This window comes from Herpailurus yagouaroundi, unplaced genomic scaffold (assembly GCF_014898765.1).
Source record: "Herpailurus yagouaroundi ecotype Mexico unplaced genomic scaffold, PumYag 163, whole genome shotgun sequence".
Lineage (NCBI taxonomy): Eukaryota > Metazoa > Chordata > Mammalia > Carnivora > Felidae > Herpailurus > Herpailurus yagouaroundi.
The window spans coordinates 12,512,587-12,532,281 of NW_024412404.1; the positions used below are offsets into that span (position 1 = coordinate 12,512,587).

The following is a 19,695-nucleotide window of genomic DNA, read 5'->3' on the forward strand; positions in this document are numbered from 1 at the left end:
GGCGAACAGAAAGGATGAAAATCAGAGGCCAGCTTGCCTTGTTGGAGAGCTTGGGAGAGCTTTGGTGGAGGGGTGGGGTGGAAGGCTTGGCAGAAGTAACGCTCCCCTCCAGCGGTAGAAAGACCTGAGGTCGAGGAGAGCTGGTTTGGTTTCTTATGCTGTTTCAAATTTGCTGGGTGACTTAGGGCTCTGTTTCCTTACTTAAGAAACCAGGTGGGGGGCACCTGGGTGGCTCAGTTGGTTGAGTGTCTGACTTGGGCTCAGGTCATGATGCCAAGGTTTGTGAGTTCGAGCCCCACGTCGGGCTCTGTGCCGACAGCTCGGAGCCTGGAGTCTGCTCTGGATTCTGTGTCTCCCCCTCTTTGTCCCTCCCCTGCTCGCACTTTCTCTCTCTCAGAAAATAAACATTAAAAAAATAAATAAATAAAAATTTAAAAAAATAAAAATAAAAAAAGAACCGAGGTGGATGTTGGCCAGCTTTTTCTGCAAACGGCCAGATGGTACATAGTGGAGGCTTTGTGGGTCACGTGATCTCTTTTGTAAGCTACTCTGCCCTGTACCACAGATAATCCATAAACAAATGGGCCTGACTGGTTTCTAGTATTTACAAAACTGGAGACGGGCAGATTTGGGGACAGCCGATTGCTGAGCCCTGGACTAGGCGCTCCCTTACAGGTCTTCCCCACTAGTGTTCTGAGATCTGTTATAGAGGCACCTACCCTGGCCTGGGTTCTGTTTGGAACGCTGACCGCTGTCTGACGTATCATCTAGTTATTTGTGCATGCATTTGCCAACTCTCCTTGACCAGGCAGTCAGTTCCATGAAAGCAGGAACTTGGGCCGAGTCCCGCGTGCCTAGGATGTCTACTGAGCTCAACCAATACGTGCAGAATGATGACCTCATCTCTAAGGGTTTGCGGAGGGCCCGGCTGGTGCCGGGCCAGCGAGGAGAGGGACCAGGAGGAGGGCCCTCGTCTCAGGATTGTGCGCTGTGATCCCGCACTCAGGGTTTGGACTCACGGCAGGGTCATTGTTTGACCGGCACACTCGGGTGATACCGGAGCAGACAGTCTCCGCTGCCCGACCCGCCGTGTGCTCTACTTAACAACGAGTTGGTCAAGCCTGAAACTTCCGGGTTCCCCTTTGTTTCGTTCTGTCTTCGCGCACCCGGTCTGTCAGCGAGTTTTGCTCATTCCACCTTCCGAAACGTCTCAAGTGCCTCCGGTTCTCTCCTCCGTGGCCAGCACCCCTGCCTCAGCCTTGCTGGCTGCTGGCCCTCTAAGGTCAATTCCATGGCCATGGAGGCTACAGAGGGGGTCTCTTTGAGATACAAAATAGGCCATCCACTGCGCCAGGTAAGGGCACAAGCTCTGTGGACAGAGGGCTGGGTTGGAGCTGTGTGACTTTGGGCGAGTGCCTGACCTCTCTGAGCCTCAGTTTCCTCATTTGCAATATGAATCTTCCCTCAGAGGGATGCTGTAAGCATTCGTAACAGCAGAGTGCGGGGAGGGCTCTGGGAATGTGTGCCAGGACCAGGTTTCCCAGCTGGTTAGGATCCTGCAGTGGCTTCCTGCTGCACTTAGAATAAGATCCAAACTCCAACCTCTGCCTGTTCGCCCCGCCCCGCCCCTGCCTCCAGCTCGGTCTCCCCCTTCTCTCCCTTACTCCCTGTAATCCAGGATCAGCTTGCTTTGTCAGTTGCTTCAACACACCAAACTCACTCCTGCCTTGAGGCCAACCGGATGCTGTTCCCTCTGTCCAGAATGCTTGTCCCCTCACCCCTCGCGTAGCTTATCCTCGGGTCCAAACATCACGCCCCTCAAGAGGTTGTCTCTCACCACCCTCGCCAACATCAGCACCCCCACGAGGCTCTATTATAGCCCCTTACTTGGTTTTTCTGTTTATTGCACTTAATATAACTTACAGTCTCCCCCATCCCCACCCCTTAATTTGCTGTTTACGCTTTTTCTTGCCTCCCTCACTAGAACCTCATGGCATCTTCAGCCTCTAGCACATTTTGGCACACATAAGGTGCTCAGTCGTTACTGTCAAATAAGTGAATGGGCTCTATCTGCCTTCGCTGTTTCCTGAATGAAGAAGTGAATGGATAAACACATAGCCATTGTTACCTGCTGCTCCCCCTGAGTTCAGTCCACCTCACCTGCCGGGTGACCCCTGTTGTGCGCAGCACGGATCTTATCAGCGCTGTGCAGAAGCCTTCTTCCATGGCTCCCTAGTTCCTTCTGAGACAAACACCCCTCTTCAGCCTGCTACCTGAGACCATCCATAGTCTCCCCTCCCTGCCTCCCTCACCTCACATGCCCTGTCATGTAACCAAACTGGAGCCCCCAGGGTGTCCTGGAAGGGGGCCAAGGAGAGGGGACTGTGTGTTGAGGAGCCTGAGGAGGACTGGGGGGCCAAGGCTCCATACAGGCGCGGGGAGGTAGCCGAGCCCTGCAACGCAGACAAGGGCCAGAGTCGCTCTGGAGTTGGGGAGGCAGAGGGTGGCCAGGCCCAGGGAGAAGCTTGAGCAAGGGGGTGTGGTGGAAACGTGGGGGAGGGCCTGGAGCCCTGGGTGGCAGAGGGGAGTCCGGGGGTGCGGGTGGGAGTGCAAGCCACTGTCCTTTTCTAGGGATGTGGGATCTAGGGACAAGTGATCGACCTGGGGTGGTGAAGGAAAGCAGAGAAACTTTGAGGAGGGCCACTGAGAAATGGAGCCTCGGGAGAGGTGGCTTGGGGTCCTCTTGAAGGTGTGCCTGAAGGCCTGTGATTTGAGAGCTTGGAGCCGGGGCTCAGCAGGCCACCCAGGCGGGATTTGAAAATTGTTGAATTTCAGTGAAAATTGTTCTGGAGGCAGAGACGGATGGGTGTAGGCACGGGGCTTGGGACTCCTCGAAGCCGGGAGACAAGAGCGTCCCAAGGCAGGAGTGTGGGACAGAGGAAACTCAACGTGCGGCTCGGGAGGCACCTCTGGTGGCAGAGAGCAGAGGTGGACTGAGCTGCCTCGAAAGAGGAGGAGGAGGGGTGGCCCGGGAGTTCAAGTGCAGAGCGCTGGAGGGAAGGTGTGGCCGTCTCCTGTGGCTGCCGTGACCAGGCGCTCAGATGTGGGCACAGGATTTGCTTCTCACAGTTCTGGCGTCCAGAAGCCCCAAACAAAGAGGCCAGCAGGGCCATGCTTGCCCCCAAAGACTCTAGGAAGAATCTCGCTTGCCTCTTCCAGGCCCTGGGGGCTCCTTGGCACTCCCTGGCTTGTGGCCATGCGATTCCGGTCTCTGCTCTGTTCACGTGGCTGTGTCTCAGCACCCAATGCCCTCTCCTGCTTATGTGGACACCAGTCATCGCATTTAGGGCTCACCCTGGTCCCGTGTGGCCCTATCTTAACTAATTGTATCCACTAAGACTCTGTTTTCCAAATCAGGTCACATTCTGAGGTCCTGGCTAGACATGGGCGCTATTCAACCCATTATAGCCGGGGTGGCCCATGGTATAAGGAGCCTGACCACGCCTTGGTTATGGGTGGGCTGCAAAGAGGCCCCTTTGGAGGAGTCTTTCCCCAGAGCAGTCTGGGAGGGGTAAGGGTAAGCATTGGGGGCATAGGCTGCCTTTCTAAGGAGTTTGTGGCAAAAGGGAAGAGGGACCTGGGGCTGGAGGCAATGAGATCACACAGGTTGTTTTCCTTAGCTAGATCAGAAGGAGAGCCAGCAGCGAAGGAGAGACGGAAAATGCAGGCAGGGAAGGCACGTGTTCATGGTGCAGATTTCCTAGAAGTCAGCTGAGGCTGGGGGGGAGAAGGTGTGCTCTACAACAGAGGTGGGGGGAGGCAGGGAGGCTCATTCCCGAAAATCTCAGCCGCTCTGCTTGTCCCCTGGCGGGGATTCCAGAGGAGGTGTAAAAAAGGATCGCGGACTGGGGAGGGCCTCCAGGGTGAGCAAGATTTACAGTGGCCCCGAGGAACCGGGGCCTGGAGGTGATCCATGAGGCCGAGCCTCGGTGGGCTGATGTGGGAACCGAGTACACAGGTCTGTCCTTTGAGTGGCTGGGCCTGTCTGGCCAGCATCTTTCTGGACCTTACCTGTCCGATTCTAACCCAGCTTTGTTCTGCCCTTGGGCCCCTGGATACCCCATCAGGCCTTGGTGGATCCGGGCTCCCGGGTCCCTCACCTCTCTGGGCCCTGAAACTGGCATTGCCCAGCTGCCCGCCCCACCCCACCCCACCCCCGCCCCTCCGCGCCCCCGTTAGCTTTCCTGGGCCAGTGCCCCCACAGGAACCCAGAGGCAGGAGGCCAGCTGCAGCCCTTGGGGACACCTGCCCTCGGCTCGCTTCGTGGCCGATGCCGGGGCGATGGCGCCTCCCCGCAGCATCCCAGGCCGTAGAGCTCGGCCATCCGAAGGCAGCAAGTTTGCAGCAAACTATTCTTGGCTCCAGCCTGCTCGCTGCTGCTAATTTCATGCCCCTGTGATCCAGGTAACGCTTTGCTGCCTCGAGCTGCCACCCCCGGGCCTGAATCGCTTTTTCTCGCCCCGCAGGAGCCAGCTGCCTCTGCCGCTGCGCTCTTGAGGTGGGGGCTGCCCGAAGCTGCCTGGGAGCCGCCGGGCGGCCGGGCACCGAGTTAGTCTGCCGCAGCTCGTGACTAATTGGCTGCACTTATTTCAAAGTGCCCAAATAGCATTTAGGGGAGAAGCAGCTTAACCAGGGCCTGCCAGAGATAAACGGACTCATTTCGGGGCCTCCCTGCCCGAAGAAACCTCTTTACCTGGACTCGGAGCCCAGAATTAAATTCTTCCAGAAGAGACGCTTAGCACGGAGCCTCTCGGCGTGGCGGAGGAGGGGGGAAGCGTTCCCCGTCGTAAAATGGGCCTCACATCTGGCCAGCTGGCTCCGATGGGTTTTTAAATTGCGTTTGCCGAGCGGCTCTCCCCTTTTCCTGGGGTTCGCAAACTGGGCCGGAGCGGGGACGGATGAAAATGAGTTTCTCCTCTCCATCACGAGCGGATCGAGTGCCCTGCACCCAGGCCAGAGCGGCTCCCCCACGCCTAGCTGGCACCGCGGGGCCAGGCTCCGTGCCTGGTCTGGGTTTGGGACCCCACCTCCCCTCAACCCGGGGCGCCGGGTGCTGCCCGAGTTTGCACAACCAAGAGAGAAGCTGGAAGCCTGCCCGGCTCTTCCCACCTATTATGTCCTCTGTACCACGGTCCGTGCTCCTCAGCGGACCGTGGCCATCCATTTCGGGTGGCTGACAGAAGTGACGGCTCTTCTCTGAAAATGTTTCCTTTTAACTCTGCTCAGAGCCACAGCCCTGTGGAAATGCCCTGGGGAAGGGGACCGTTGGGGTTTAAGGAGAAGAGAGTGAACCGCAGAGGGGAGAGGAATCAAACCCCGTCGTTTGCTGGCTTGGGCAGGTCACCCGTGTTTAAGGGCTGGGGCAGAGAGCCGATGCCTCCCTGGTGGCACCTCAACTTCCACGAGCTGGTCCCTGCTCACTGCCGGGAAGACGCATGGGCTGCCCACGCCGGCCACTGGGGCGGCCCGGTGGCATGCCTCAGTCCCGGGGACGTCTGCGAGGCAGGCGGCCGCAGCTAGAGTGGCGAAATATCCCCCCCACCCCACCCCTGCCCTGCCTGCATCAGGAGATCTGCCACTCGCCAGGTAGGCGCCTCTGTGCAGGTGATCCCCTCTGTGGGTCTCTGGCTCCGTAGCTGTAAAATGGAAGCACATCAGCGCTGCCTTGCTCTTACAAGCTGTGTCAAGAGCAAAGGGCCTGGGGTCCGTGCAGGCCACGTGTGAGCGCTTTTGATCACTTGGCAGTTACCTGGTGCTCCGCAGGGGTTCCGTGTTGCTACTTGGGTTGCCTGACCAGTGCCAAGGATGACTTTTGGTGTTACTGCTGCCAGGGTGCTGAGCCCCCCCCCACCCCGAGCCCCCAGGTAACTGCAGCATGCAGGGAGATGGTTGAGGGCGGGGAGTTTAGGTTAGATACACAACAAGAAAGATACTCTTTCTTCCTCAGCTGGGCCTCGCCTCCCACGGGCTTGGCGAATTCAGAATGGTGGCGGATGGGGCCACTCCCTGAGCACCCTGAAAGGGGGGAGGGCATGGCGTGCCCTGGTTACATTCCTGCCTCTCCCAGCGTGTTTGGATTCAATGGTTTTGTCTCAGTTCAGCAGATTCCTGTCAATGCCCAGGAAGTCCGTTCCAACAAAGGGACTTCGTGAGTGGCGAGGAAGCATCCCTCCATGCCTTTGCACATGCTGTTCCCTCCTCTTGGAGTGCCATCCCTCCACCAGCAGCCCCTCCTCCCCCCTCTGTCTGGCACACTTCCCCCGGTCTTTCAGGCTACAGTCTGAGAGGGCCTCCTGTGGGAAGCCCTCCGGCCCCTCTTTCTGTCCTCCCACCACATCTCGTGTCCACTGTGCTCAAGCTATAGGATCGTGCCAGGCCACATGTTCCCAGAGGGCATCAGGCACCCTGTCTTTTCTCTCTTACACACCAAGCCACCAGCACAGTGCGGGGCACACAGGGGTGGCTACATCTTTGGTAAACAAGGGAAGGGGTTGTTAATCTGATCAACAGTGGCCACCCGGCCGGGCTGAGGGCCCGTGGGATTTGCCTCTGGGTCTCCTGACGGCTTGGAGAGGCCTTGTCTTCTCATCACGCCCCGCCCTGCTGCATCCACCCACCTTCCGGCCCTGCCTTCTTGCTGAATCAGTTTTCTGCCTGCAGTAACGTGAGCCCTAGACCGATCTCCTTAGGACTTGGGTTTTCCATGGAAACCTATAAACAGGGATGCCGTGGGGCCCCTGGGTGGCTCAGTCAGTTAAGGGTCGGACTTCGGACTTCATGGGTCATGAGTTCGAGCCTCACATTGGGCTCTGTGTTGACAGCTCAGGGCCTGGAGCCTGCTTCGGATTCTGTTTCCCTCTCTCTCTCTGCCCCTCCCCCACTCGTGCTCACTCGCTCTCTCTCAAAAATAAGCAAACATTTGAAAAACAAAAAACAAAAACAAGGCTGCCATGTTGCACAACTATGAAGAGCTTCATTTATATCATAGCTTCAGGACTGGTGCCTCCTGTGGGTGTGGAAAGCATAGCCTCCGCTGTCACCCGAGGTGGCCTGGTGCCACTGCCCCAGTGTTCTCCTCATTCCTGCACTCCTGCATGGCTGGAGCTGGGCGTTGGGGTCTTTGGGTTCACCCTGTTCGTGGTCACGTTCGTCAGTCATGTTGGGGGGCACCTGGTGTGATAAATAACAGAGCCTTTTGAGACAGCTCTTAGGAATCAGTCCCAAGTGCAGGCGAACTATGGCATGAACCATCCCCAGACATCGCATGACATAAGATTGCCCCATGGGATGGAGAGGACAGGTTGCTTTGGAGGGGGCAGGCCTGTTACCAATGTTTTTGAACCACTATTCAAACGTTTTTGCATTTCCTGGGGTAAAATAGGAGACGGTGGCCCAAGAAAACGAGATGAACCCAGGAGGGAAATGCCAGCTGCGAGCCTGCAAAGGGCATCATCCAGGATGGGAAGGAGGGCCTTCACCGGGGGATGCTTCTTAGAAAGGAGCCCAAGGCCACACGTTCCATGCGAATGCCATCTCAGGGTGTGCAGTTCTAGGGAAGCAAGAGTGAGGGAAAAGGGAAGTGAGGCAGAGATGAGAGAGAGAAAACGCAGGCCGCAGCATTATTGGGCTGGCCACAGCTTTGCGACGAAACACAGCTGGCTGCTCAGGCGCCCAGCACACATCCAGAGAAGCCACGTGGGGCCACCGCATTTTTGAACAGTTGGTTGGGGGAGATGAAAGTCAAGAAGTTTATCTCTTGTCTCCTTTCCATTTCCTGCCTCTCACTGGGCACAGCCTGCCTCGCGGGGCTTCCCCTTCCTCGACTTCGGGGAGTGTCACCTGACCCTTCTCATTGTCACCCGGGGAGCAAGAGCCTCTGGGACGCAGCCTGGCCAGGGCCCCGGGCACAGGGATCTCTCCTCCGCAGCCAGCTCCTTCTCTGGGGGCAGCAGTGACAGTGGCTTTATGACCGGGAGGTCAGGTAGCGAGGCAGATGTCCTGAGAGCCAGGCAAGGTGAGCAGATCTGCTGGTGGCCCATGAACTGAGTCCTGTTTCTTGGAATCCGTGCACGCCACCCGCAAAAAGGATCCTAATTTCAGAGGATTTGACAAGGACCTCAGCAAGCATAACCTTTGTCCCCCTCGTGGGCAGACATATTGGTCTTCGTGTCTGGCAAGATCATGCTCAGCTGTCCCTGTTTCTGATGAGACGCTGAGTTTAAACTACAAGAAGCTGGGGCGCCTGGGTGGCGCAGTCGGTTAAGCGTCCGACTTCAGCCAGGTCACGATCTCGCGGTCCGTGAGTTCGAGCCCCGCGTCGGGCTCTGGGCTGATGGCTCAGAGCCTGGAGCCTGTTTCCAATTCTGTGTCTCCCTCTCTCTCTGCCCCTCGCCCGTTCATGCTGTCTCTCTCTGTCCCAAAAATAAATAAACGTTGAAAAAAAAATTAAAAAAAAAAAATAATAAACTACAAGAAGCTGGCGATATTCAGGAAAACCCCGATAGCAGGACCTCAGCTGTCTAAAGCCCTCTTTAATTAGGAATCTATTGCTGTGTAACGAAATACTACACACTTTAGTGGCTGAAAATAACGCATTTATCACCCCACGGTATCTGTGGTCCGGGGGCGGGGCACAGCCCTCGGCTCCGGGTCTCACACGGCCGCCATCAAGGGGGTCACCAGGGTTGTGGTCTCGCTGGAGGCCCGGCTGGAGAAGGATCACTTCCAGGCTTACCTGGATTGTTGGCAGAATGCGATTCCTTGCTGTTGTGGTAGGACTCAGAGCTTCAGTTCCTTGCTGGGTGTTGGCCAGAAGCCTCTCTGAGCAACTGGGGGTCACCTGCAGTTCTTGCCACATGGGGTTCCCCAGCATGGCCACTTGTGCCCTCTAAGCCATCAAGGGAGAGAAGAAAGGAGTCCAACGAGACAGGTGCTACCATGTCGTGTAACATACCCCCATACACACGATCACAGATGTCGGCCCCTTGCTTGGTCAGAAGCAAGTCACAGGTCCCACCCACACTTAGCAGAGGGGATCACGTACAAGGGTGTGAACACAGGAGGCTGGGACTGTGGGGACCATCGGGAGGGTCTGCCCACCACACCTCATTTGGCTAGAACTCTATTCACAGGCAAAAGCAGCAAGTAAGTAACACCCCCCCCCCCCCCCCCCACATGTTTATATCAGGAACTAAGTTTAAAAAAAAAAAAAAAAACAGCTCCCTGGGGTATGCTGAGTCAACCCACATAACCATCTGCAGTCCCCAATCTGTACCAGTAGAAAAATGGCCCAGGGTCAAGTCCATTCTGCCCCTTCTGTGTGCTCTTCGTGAAGCAGAGAAAAGGAGCTCTGTCAACAGAAAGGGAGTCACAAGCCCACCTCGGGTGTCAATATTTAAAACCCTCTCCAACATTAGAAGGATAATTTTCTGCTTAAATATCAACAAACCAGAACATTCAATTACCTAGAAAATCCCCGTTCCTAAAATGTTCAGGGAACCTGAGCTTGCTTGAAAAAACAAAGACAGAGACTCTGCATCCCATGTGATGGCCGTTTGTAGACTGGCCACGGAGCGAGCAGCCACTGAGTAAAGGGAGCCTCGCCGGGGGCTCGGATTTGGGGCAGGCTTGGCCCCCACCTGCAGCTGTCTCTTCCTCGGGGCCTTTCTCCATGGTTCCCCGCCTGCCACCTGCCTGGCCTCACGTAGGCTCAGCCACTGTGTCAAGACGTAATTGACTGAGTGCCTCGGACCAGTCCAGGCTCTACCGAGCCCATCAGGGCAGGAACAATGAGGTAGCACCTCAAAGGAGGAAGGCTATTTCTAAGGCTCATGGTTGATGGACCGCACTAGCTGTGATTATCATTTTAATTGCAAGGCCACCACAACCTGATATTCAGGGTGCAGATTTCAAAGACCGCAAAGCACTCTGCAGGCTTAAAAAGCGACCGTGGAACAATCCGTTGCAGACCAGGAGCAGCTCGTTATGATATCTTTCCTTCTTGCACTCCACGCTGCAGTCAGACTCCCCCAGAAAGGACAGATCTGACCCTCTCTTTCAAGGTTTGACTCCGTTCCCAGCGCTGCGGGGACCTTTCCCCAAACTGGTACTCGTTCCCATTCTCTCTCGTGATCCGCCTTCCCGGTCCCACTCCCCCCACCCGGAACCCCTTATAGAACACACTGCTCCTACCTCTGACTTGGCAAAAAAACCCCCACAGAATTCTGACATCTCTTCCTGTGGTGTTTGGAGATGAAAATACCTTCACATTCTATCCGACACTCCCAGTGGGATGCTTCGTTCTTAACGGGCAAGAAGCATGTCTCATTCTCCGTAGTGATCCCTACAGTCGCCACACTTCTTTGCACGTTGGCGAGCTTTTGCACACATTGTCCTTTGTGCTTGGCACATTTATAACTCAAAATATTTCCTCAGTGAAGTCAATCTGGTGAGCTTTCCAGAGTAGAATACTCACAGCTTCTTTTTAATTTTGTAGAGTAAACAATATACTTCATATAAAGCCCTTGTATTTGGCACACAGTAAACGCTTAACACGTGTAATCTATTACCACGGTTCAGAACCCATGATCATTACCAACCTGGGGTTCGTGGTGGAACATACAACAACCAAAGCCAAGATCTGTCAGCCTTTTCTAATTTTTTTTTAAGACAGGTATATTGAGAGATACCAGATACACAGTAAAATCTACTCTGATGAGTGGACAGTTCTCTGAGTTTCGAAAAACGCTTACAGTTGGGGTGCCTAAGTGGCTCAGTCAGTTAAGTGTCCGACTCGTGATCTCGGCTCAGGTTGTGATCTCATAGTTCATGAGTTTAAGCCCCGAGTCAGGTTCTGTGCTGATAGCGTGGAGCCTGCTTGGAGTTCTCTCTACCTCCCTCTCTCTGCCCCTACCCCACTCGTGCTCATTCTCGCTCTCCCTCTCTCTCAAAATAAATGAGTAAACTTAAAAAAAAGTTAAACACACACACACACACACACACACACACACACACACAGTTGCCCTACAGCTTTCATAATCAGGATTTCTTTGTCGTGTGGTCTCATGTACAGTTCGTCTAGAATAACCCAGAACTGCTTCTAGAAAAATGCCCTTTGTCCTCATCTTGGCCAGTCTAGGAGCCATTTTCCAAAATGGCTTTGACCTTGGATAGCAGCTCTATTGAGGAAGCAAATCCAGAGTTGGAACAAAGTTTCCCTACAGGGATCAGTCTTGGTGTATGTCTTTTTTTTTTTTTTTTTTTTTTTAACTAACTTTTTAATGTTTATTTTGAGAGAGACCGACAGAGAGCGTGCTTAGCAAGGAGCCCGATGCAGGGCTCGATCCCACGACTGTGAGATGATGACCTGAACCTAAGTCAAGAGTCCGACGCTTAACCGACTGAGCCACCCAGGCACCCCAGGGTTGGTGTATTTCTCAGAGGCCTGACTTGGTTGCAGGAACATGAGAATGTGGCTGGGTCACAACACGCATTTGGGTAACTGAAATTTGGCAGTGGGCAAAGAAGGCCGGTGGGGCACAGTCTTTCCGTGTATACGTGCTCACAATTGAGTCCTGTCCCCATTGCCTCCCCTGTGGATGGACACGTAGAATAGGTGGGAGTGGAAAACAAAAAAAGAATAGGTGGGAGTGTGGGCTGCAGAGCACTGGGCGGCCTGAGGGCAGGGACAATGTCTTATCCTAACTTGTGTCCCCAGCACTTAGCACAGCTTATGTAGGCGTCTGTTGTGTGACCGAGTAAGTGGCCCTAGGTCGTAAAGAGGTGGGCCCATGCCGTCTTGGGCTAGACTTATCCATCAGTCGTATCTGAAGACAGTGGGGAGAAGCCCCCCAGGAGGGCCCTGGCTCCGCTCTCGAGTGGGGCCCTCCCGTCCCTCCCAGGTGACATCAGCAGCCTCCTCACTTCTGTGCTTGCAGAACTACTTTGAGAGCTACCTGACCGTTGCCTCCACCGTTTCCTCCGTGCTGTGCCTCATGGCGAACTTCCTGCTCGTCAACAGGTAGGCCACTTCCTTTCTCTGCCAGCCCCTGACCCTCACCTCCTTGCGTCTCCACTTGCCTTTCGTTCACAGCGGCTGCTTTTCTGCCGGCTTCAAGGGCAGCGGCCTAAGTAGGAGGCAGGCAGCCCACACTCCTCCGTAACGGTGGAGAAGTCAGATCCGTGACCTCCCGATGGGATGCCCAGCTGGGGAGCTGGTCTTTCACTTCCCAGCCACACGCCGCGGCATGGTGTCAGCAGCCAGCAGGAGGCCTGTGGGGACGTGGGTCTTCCTCCTTTCCCTCTCATGGGAGCCTGTCAACAGCTACCTGGGCCGCAGACTTAGCAACCAAAGGACAGCATGTAGATGGCGGCGGGGGGTTGGGAGGGGCTGGGGAACAAGGGAGGCTGGTTTCCCAAGCATTTCTGAGAGCCGTGGGAAGTTGAGAGGCTGGCACCCCCCAACCCTGGCTCTCGCTCTGGGGGAATGGGTCACCGGCTCACGTGTTGACCACTCGCAGAGGGTCAGTGGGGAACGTCTGACACTGTGTTAGAGTGGGGGCCGGGAGAGAGCTGTGGAGGAAGGACTGATTTAGGAAGTAGCCAGGCAAGTTAGCATGGCCTTTAGTCCCACTGGGGGACTATTGCCATCCACTGTCATTTAGGTTCACAAGAGCAACAGCCCTAGCTACTCTGCCTACGTTGCCCCTGAGTTACCACCAGAGACCTGGGCTTCTCTGGGCACAGCCTACTGAAACCTTAGCTCACCGATGGCCAATCAGTTTCATTCAGTGCAGCCACATCTATCGTGACTGCCTGGATCTCGGGTGGAACAGGACGCTGAGGCAGGTCCGGCCGCAGGGAGTGTGCTGCGATTGATTGGTGATGAGAGGGCAGCACCTGTGCCTCACGTGTGCTAAGCCTGGATAGACCGGTCTCTCCAAACATAAGCTATGGGGCTGTTCCAATCCCCTGTCATTGCGCTAAAATGACCCCGAAGCACCGTGATTTAAGACCGTAACAGTGGTTAGTATCGCTCAGGATCTGGGAGTCATCAGGCTCAGTTGGGAGCTCTGGCTTTGTGTCTCTCATGTGGTTGCAGACAGCTGGGCTGGAGCTGCTGGGCCTTCGCCGGCCCCTGTCTCCTTCTCCTCTCGCCTCGCCTCCCCTCCCCTCCCTTCCCCTCCCCTCCCCTCCCCTCCCGTGGTCTCTTGCAAGTTGGCCTCAGGCAGGAGGATTTTTCATGGTGTGGCTAAAGAGCAGGTGCTCCAAGAGAGCAAGGCAGAAGCTACAAGGTCTCTGTAGCCTCATGGTGGCACTGACGCTGAACTCAGCCGGTCAAGGCACTCACCAAGCCCACTTGGTTTCAAGGGGACACGGACCCGCCTGTCAAGAGAAGGAAAGTGAGAGGATTTGCACCCATTTTGCAACCAAGGTGCAGGCTGTAAGAGCGAGAAGCAGAATGGGGTCCAGATGGCCTGAGGGCTTTGCGACCCCAATCATAAACCAGCTGACCCTTAACCTGCCTCCTTGTGCCTTCCCCTGGTGCACAGGGCTACCCTCAGTGTCCTCAAAGGTGGGGTGCCGCCTCCAGAGGACCCCCCCCCCGCCCCGCTTCCAGGAGGAGGGAGAGGAATGGAGCTCAGAGCAGGGCCACGTGTCCCCGCAGCATTGCCAGCCCCTGGAGGGAAGAGCTGTGTCTTTGGCAGAGGCTCACAGGAGGGAAAGCAGGAAGAAAGGAAGGGGACACAAAGGGAGGAGGAGGATGTAGAGGGGGTGACAGCCGTGGTGGAGAGCCCCTGGGTCTCTCACTACTCCCTCCTTTTCAGGACTCTCGTGATCCTCTCTGTCCACTCGCCTGGCTGGCCCTAAGGATGCGGTTTTGTCCAGCAGGGATAGCCCAGGCTCGTACAAGTGACAGATCTGGAGTCATTGTCTGAACTATAACAAAGGGTTGACACCTGGTGACACACAGCGACCCGGGAGGGAGGCCATGACATTAGCCACTTTTCAGGTGAAAGTCAAGAGATGTACCCAAGACCACAGGACCAGTAAGGGGTGGCCCAAGCTGGCATCGTACCTGGGAGTGCCTCCTCTGTGGTCATGAGGTCTAGCAGGCCAGAAGCCAGCCTGGGACAGGGGTCAGCAGTGGTATCAGGGGCCAGCAGTGACAGGGATCTAGGAGAGTAATCTCTAATAAGAGGAGTTAGCACTTTTTTTTTTTTTTTTAACTTGTATTCAACTTTGAGAGACAGAGACAGAGTGCAAGCAGGGAGAGGCAGAGAGAGAGGGAGACACAGAATCCGAAGCGGGCTCCAGGCTCTGAGCTGTCAGCACAGAGCCCGACGTGCGGCTCAAACCCACAAACTGTGAGATCGTGACCTGAGCCGAAGTCAGATGCTCAACCGACTGAGTCGCCCAGGCGCCCCGAGCATTATCTCCTTTAATCCTTACAACAGTCCGAGAGCTGGAAACTTGTTACCTCGTTTTATAGATGGGAAGCAGGCTCACGGAGGTCACGTGGCCATTAGCAGGGTGAAGCCAGATGAGAACTGGGACCCTTCTCGCCCTCCACCTGTACCTGGAACCCCTGGACCACTTGCCTCCTAGTTTGCCGGCCCCTCCCTACAGCCAGAGATGCACCGCAGACCCGGAAGGAAGGAGGTGGTGAAGAAGGTCTAGGTCTGTCTGTAGCGGGGACAGTGGATGGCCAAGGCAGCCACCCTCCCGAGGTCAGGCAGGGAGCTGGCTCTGAAGGCTTGGCGTTACAGGGCACCCTCCAGAAGGTCCAGCCCACCCCAGGACCTGCCCTTGTCCCTCTCCTGCCTCCGGCAGAAGGGCGAGGACAGTGTGGGGAATGCTCGCAGGCCTCCGTCTGTTTCTGGGTTGTGGGAAGATGGTTTGGGGCTAAGCTGTTTTTTATTTAATGTGCGAGATTGAAATGTCTCCTTTTTTCCCCTCCTGGAGAACCCTGGCTTTCTCTGACTGGCTCATCCATAATCTCCAAGTGTTTTATTATGTTAAATCTGCAGCATCATAAATACTTATGAGGAGGATTTACATTTGAGAGACTTATGAAGAAATCAGTCCCCTGGGGTGCTGAGCCCTCATGAGCAAGGGGGTGGGGAGCTGGCAGCCCTCTCAAAGAATCTCATATTAACGTGGCCTGCCCCAGGGTCCCGGGGCTGAAGCAGTCATCTTGGCTATCCCCCGTCCGAGAGCAGAACCACGGACTCCGGGGCAACATTTGCCTGGACTTTCCCCACAATCCTAACGGCATCGCCGTCCCCTGGGCCACGCTCCCTGCCGAAGTGGAAGAAGCAGAGTGAAGCCAGCCTGCCCCCCCCCCTTAGTGCCTGTGGGGTGGGCTTCTTGCCAGAAAGCTTTATGGGCATTGAAAATAGCCCCAGGCAAGATCCCTGAGGTCCTGGGGCCCAGGGATCAGGGATCAGGAGGAGAAAGGGTCCTGTGGCAGGTAATTCGCAGGCAAGGAGGAAGCCTGTGCAGGTGAGGGGCCTGTGGGGGCAGCAGAGCGGAGCAGGGAACTGCATTGCTCTTGTCCTGAATTTGGCGTTTACCTCCTCGTCTCCCACTCTTCCCTTGGCTGCCCGCCCCCGGGGGTGCTGGGTGAGAAGCCCCCCCCCAGCTCTCTCCAAAGCAACCTTCCCGTTGGGGCAACTAATTACTTTGCTGTGGCAGGCCCCAGAAGCTCCCGTGGTGCCATCAGCATTCCTGGGGTGGACTTCGTCTTAGGCCGGGTCTGGGAGGAGGTGGTTAGAGGCAGAGGCCGCTCTCCGAGGCTGGCTTCAAGGGCTGCAAGTGCTCCCAGGGGTCTCCCTGCTATGCTGAGGGGGTTAAGAAGCAGAGAGCGGCGGGGGGTTAGGCCCAGCGTGAGAGCCTCCTTGCACTGCCCATAGCCCTTGCCTGCCTGTGCATTCACTAGATGCTCACCGGTGCCTCCCAGGCCCTGTGCCCACCCTGGGCCAGTGGGAGAACAAGATGGGCCACTGTCCTCCTCATGTCTCCCAGGCTGTCCTGGGCCTTCTTCCTGCCCCAAGGATCATGTTAAAGCTTTTTGGCATCGGTCCGCAGCCTCTCTCTCCACTTGATTTCCTTAACATTTATAACCGTAAACTGGAACATTATGTTGAACCAGGCTGTGTGCCCTTGCTAGCTCTTATCTTTGGGGTGTTGGGGCAGTTCCAGTTGCTGGGAGAGGGTGGGGGGCACGGTGTGACAAGGCCGAATGTGTGGAACTACCCCAAGCATCAGAGGTAAGGCCTGACCACAGCCTCCGGGGCACCTGGTGTGCACTTACACCCAATTCTCTGGGCCCCCAGGGGCCCAAGTGCCCCATCTGCTGCCCATCAGCTCCTGCCCAGGGTGAGGCCCCTGCAGACCCTGGGAAGATGCATCCTGGTTTGGGGTTCCCCAGGAGCAGCCCCTGGAACAGGGATTTAAGTGAGAGGAGTTTACTTGGGAAGTAGAGGTAGAAGAATGGAGAAAAGGGATAGAAGGAGAAGGCTGCTAACACAGGATGCCTATCAAACCAGCTCCCACAGAGAGTGACCCAGCTGGACCCGGGGACTCTGGGAGCCAGTGTGGAGCACACACCTGAGGGGGAGGGAGCGGGGGTGTTTATCCACCCACTTCCCCATCATTGGTTGAAAGCTGCTCTTGGGGCGTGTTAATTACCTGTCACTTGCAGCCTGCTTCCTGGTAGAGGCAGGGCATAGTGGTGGAGCATCTAACCATGCTCCTCCCCAGCTAGCAACCCTGAGGTGCCTCTTGGTGCTAGTTGGCATTCTTGGTAATAAACAGTAGTGACCCGAAAAGGGATCACATTGTCGGATCTAAGAGATTGTGTACGTCCCCAGGGCTCTCCTTCTCTTGCACCATCCCTGGGCTCTGTGTGTGTGTCTGCCCGGCTTCATCCCAAATGTGATCTCTCTCCGTGCAGCCGGCCAGGTGGCAACCAGCAGCCCCCAACACGGTCATGGCAGAGAGTGAGCTTCTCTCCACCTTTCAGTCCTGGGGAGGACTGGCTGACCCTGCCTAGCGCACGCAGTGCCTAACCCAGTGCAGCGACCGGTGGCATGGGACGCTCCAGTCACCCCAGACCCACACATCACATGGGTGATCATCATTTGTGGCTGGGTCAGTGTGGACAATATGGCGGGCCACCTCTCCAGAACAACTTGGCACACAAGGAAGAGGGTTCTTCTTTTTTTTTTAATGTTTATTTATTTTTGCGAGAGACAGAGACAGAGTGTGAGCAGGGGAGGGGCAGAGAGAAAGGGAGACAGAATCTGGAACAGGCTCCAGGCTCCGAGCTGTCAGCACAGAGCCCGACGCGGGGCTCGAACTCACAGACCGTGAGATCATGACCTGAGCCGAAGTTGGATGCTCAACCGACTGAGCCACCCAGGCGCCCCAGGAAGAGTGTTCTTTGGGTAAAGGGATGCTGGCAGACAAAGCCTGCACTCCAACTCTATACCCTACTCTGGAGATCAAGTCTTGGCACTTAGCAGGGAGGCAAGACCCTCCAGGATAGGTCTCTGCTTCTCTCCGGCCTCTGCCCCCAATCTCACCTGCACCCAGAGGCCACTTCAGTTCCCTGAACGTGCCGTGCTCTCTCTCTCACAAGACGCGTGTGCTCACAGCCCGACACACCTTACACTCCAGCTTAGCACCTGCCAAAAGACTGTGTGACACCCAGGGTGGGTTTGGTGCCCCCTTGGACGTGCCCAGGATGCCCTGTGGCCCTCCCGATGGAGCACTGACCCTTGTCTGTCCTGTGTCTGTCCCACACAGCACAGCGCTTGACACACAGTAGTTGCCCAACACACATTTGTGGAATGAACACACCAGAGAGACGGTGTGTTCACAGAGCTTCAGCAGACCCGGGTCCTCATCCTCGCTCCCCACGGACTCACGCCGCGACCTTGAACTGCCTGTTCGCTTTCTCAGGCTCCCCTCTGCCCCTTACGAAGCAGAGGCAGCACCTGCTCTCCCTCCAGCGAGGATCAGAACGAGGATCCGAAAAAACTCAAGTTAGCCTGGGGCCACAAAAGCACTTTGAAAAATCCTTGCTTCTCGTGCTCATCATTTCACACCTATTTATGTACATATATATGTATTTTTTTTTCTTTTTACCTTTCAGGTCTTTCTTTTTTATTAAAAAAAAAAAATACCCGTGTATAACTAATCTGGCTTTTCTCCCAGCCCTCACCCACTGGTTAGCGGGAAAATTAAGCAAACATCCAATCCGGCTTAAAGCTTAGTCTAATCTGATGATTTAAACAGCCCCTTTAGATGATATACTCCCTGGAATAAAAATGTGCAGTTTCTTAGAGAGCCAGCCTTCTCTGCTTCTCCCTTCAGGGCAGTGTCTGGGCAGATGGGGGCTGGGAGGAGTGTATACCCTACTCAGTTGGGGGTCCGCCCTGGGTGCAGTAGCCTGGCATCAGTGGCTGCCCGTGACAACCGAGACCATCCCAGGAGAATCCTTCAGTTCTGGACCACCCGTATTTCCTTCCTTCCGGGGACGCGGTAGAGTGTCATTCTGAGAGCGCAGACTAGAGCCAGACCTCCTGGGGTCTCAGCCCAGTGACGCGGAGCAAGTTCTTCAGCACCTCTGACCTCAGTTTCCTTCCCTGTCTGTGCAGGAGAGGAGAGAGAGCCTGTCTTATGGGGCTGGCGTGATTCAGCAAGCCAGCACATAGAAAACATTTCGAAGAGTACTTAGCACAAATTAAGTACTCGCTGGGTGATTGCTGTATGAGGATGATGATTTTTCTGCCCTTCCCCCCCCCCCCCCCCCCCCCCCCGCTGCTAAGTTCTGGGAGAGGGAAGCCCAGAGGGTGGTTGCTCCGTGGAAACATTAGACAGAGCCGGTGGGGGCTCAGCCCTGTGGTGGGGGAGCGGGGACTTGCCTCGAGAGCCCCCATGTCCTCCTGTCCTTGGACCTCACAGCAAGATGAAAAGAAGCAAGATGACAAGGAGCATCTTCCCTGAGCTGATACTTGCCCTTGAACTCTGCACCCTCCCCTCTGCAGAGCCTCCCTTCGGGTGGATCCGTTCTCCTCCCTGCTATGCAGACGCAGAGGCCAAAACCTGAGCAATTGAGTCACTGACCCAAGGCCACAAGCCAGTGAGCCAGAAAGGCAGGATTCAGGCCCAGGCCTCCAGGCTGCAGAGTGGGCCGTCCCAGCCACTGAGCTCACCTGCTTCCCTTGAGAACCTTCGCCAACCCTGGTCTGGCGTGGGAGGCCCCGAGGGGATCTCTGACCGCTTCTGGCATCCCCACTCCAGGGTTCCGATTCGTGTCCGTGTGTTGGCCTCATTGACCGTCATGCTGGCCGTCTTCTTGCTGATGACCGTGCTAGTGAAGGTGGACACCTCGTCCTGGACCAGTGGCTTCTTTGCTGTCACCATTGTCTGCATGGCAATCCTCAGCGGCACGTCCACGGTCTTCAGTAGCACTGTCTTCGGCATGACTGGCTCCTTCCCCATGAGGAATTCCCAGGCGCTGATATCAGGTGAGAGCTGGGCTCCGGGCATCGGACGAGGTCGGGCCCCCTGGGAGTCACGCGGTGGTGGGGAGCCAGTCATGCCGAAGACAGTGCTACTGAAGAC

General features: G+C 55.9%; 1 protein-coding gene across 2 annotated transcripts in view; it reads left to right on the forward strand.

The window, feature by feature from the left end:
• Nucleotides 1-19,695, forward strand: part of SLC29A3 (solute carrier family 29 member 3) — a 42,976-nt gene that overhangs the window by 12,879 nt on the left and 10,402 nt on the right. For both annotated transcript variants that reach the window (XM_040485288.1, XM_040485287.1), the window contains exons 3-4: nt 11,997-12,079; nt 19,372-19,598. In XM_040485288.1, coding sequence (XP_040341222.1) covers nt 11,997-12,079; nt 19,372-19,598 — 310 coding nt within the window. The remainder of the gene's footprint in view (nt 1-11,996; nt 12,080-19,371; nt 19,599-19,695) is intronic.